Source organism: Nanorana parkeri, unplaced genomic scaffold (assembly GCF_000935625.1).
Source record: "Nanorana parkeri isolate BGI_ZX_2015 unplaced genomic scaffold, ASM93562v1 scaffold2721, whole genome shotgun sequence".
Taxonomy (NCBI): Eukaryota; Metazoa; Chordata; class Amphibia; order Anura; family Dicroglossidae; genus Nanorana; species Nanorana parkeri.
The window spans coordinates 108,617-109,875 of NW_017308989.1; the positions used below are offsets into that span (position 1 = coordinate 108,617).

Genomic DNA, 1,259 nt, shown 5'->3' on the forward strand with positions numbered 1-1,259 from the left:
GGGGTCGTCCACGAACGCTTCTCAGCACAGTGTGAAGAATGATGGTGACAGGTGCTCTTTAATGGCTGAATGTGGATGGCTCTCTCCGCCGGCGCACGCGGCGTGCGTAGACCTCAATGGGAGTCTTCATTCCCGCCACGCGAAGCAAATGGCCCGGCTTTGCGCGTCGGTCACACTGGGAGAACAGGTGGCCCGGGAGGACGCAACAGGTGCTCTTTGCGTCCGTAGCACAGCAGCTGAGAACAATGAGAGGTCCCCCGTCGTATATCCCCCAACGAAGGGGGTGGAAGGATTCACGAGGACGCACGAGCGCGGCGACAGCTGCGCACGCGTGTGGTTTGACCTCCGCTTCCCTCCCTCCGGGTTGGAAACTTTGTTGCAGACCGGTTGGCGTGGCTCTCGGTGGCCATTTTGACGCTTCTTTTTTTTTCTCTCCTCTTGGCAGGTGACGTTCACCAAGCGCAAGTTCGGCCTGATGAAGAAGGCCTACGAGCTGAGCGTCCTGTGCGACTGCGAGATCGCCCTCATCATCTTCAACCACTCAAACAAACTGTTCCAGTATGCCAGCACCGACATGGACAAGGTGCTGCTGAAATACACCGAGTACAACGAGCCTCACGAGAGCCGGACTAACGCCGACATCATCGAGGTGAGCGCCGAGCCGGGTGTGTGTGTGTGGTGGATAGGCAACTGTAGGCCCGGACTTGTTCCTCTGATGTCCCGGGTCATGGTGGTCCTTCCTTGGTTCCTCAGCCCCTCTATGCCTGTAGTAGAAGGGGGATAATGGTTCATTCTAGAAACCTGAGGACGCACCTGTGGTTCTAATGATGGGAGGGGGAGTGTGTGACCCGGCCTGTTGGATTACCGATTGGCACTGGGCAGCCTGGTCAAGCTCTGGTGCCTATTGAAGAAGAGTGTCTGGGAATGAGAGGGGGCACCTCTGAGGAAGAGCCGGGGCACCTCTGAGGAAGAGCGGGGGCACCTCTGAGGAAGAGAGCGGGGGCATGCCTGAGAATGAGTGGGGGCATGCCTGAGGAAGGGAGGGGGTGTGTCTGACGAGAAGTGGGGTGTGTCTGATCATTCCTATTGGATTACAGAATGCACTGGGCAGCCTGGTCAACCTCTTGTTCCTGTTGAGGAGGGGGCATGTCTGAGGAAGAGAGAGGGGGCATGTCTGAGGAAGAGAGAGGGGGCATGTCTGAGGAAGAGAGAGGGGGCATGTCTGAGGAAGAGAGAGGGGGCATGTCTGAGGAAGAGAG

General features: G+C 57.9%; 1 protein-coding gene across 1 annotated transcript in view; it reads left to right on the plus strand.

The window, feature by feature from the left end:
* Positions 1-784, plus strand: part of LOC108802207 (myocyte-specific enhancer factor 2D homolog) — an 11,542-nt gene extending 10,758 nt beyond the window's left edge. Inside the window, exon 2 of the mRNA XM_018574077.1 lies at positions 446-784. Coding sequence (XP_018429579.1) covers positions 446-784 — 339 coding nt within the window. The remainder of the gene's footprint in view (positions 1-445) is intronic.
* Positions 785-1,259: the final 475 nt, after the last annotated feature.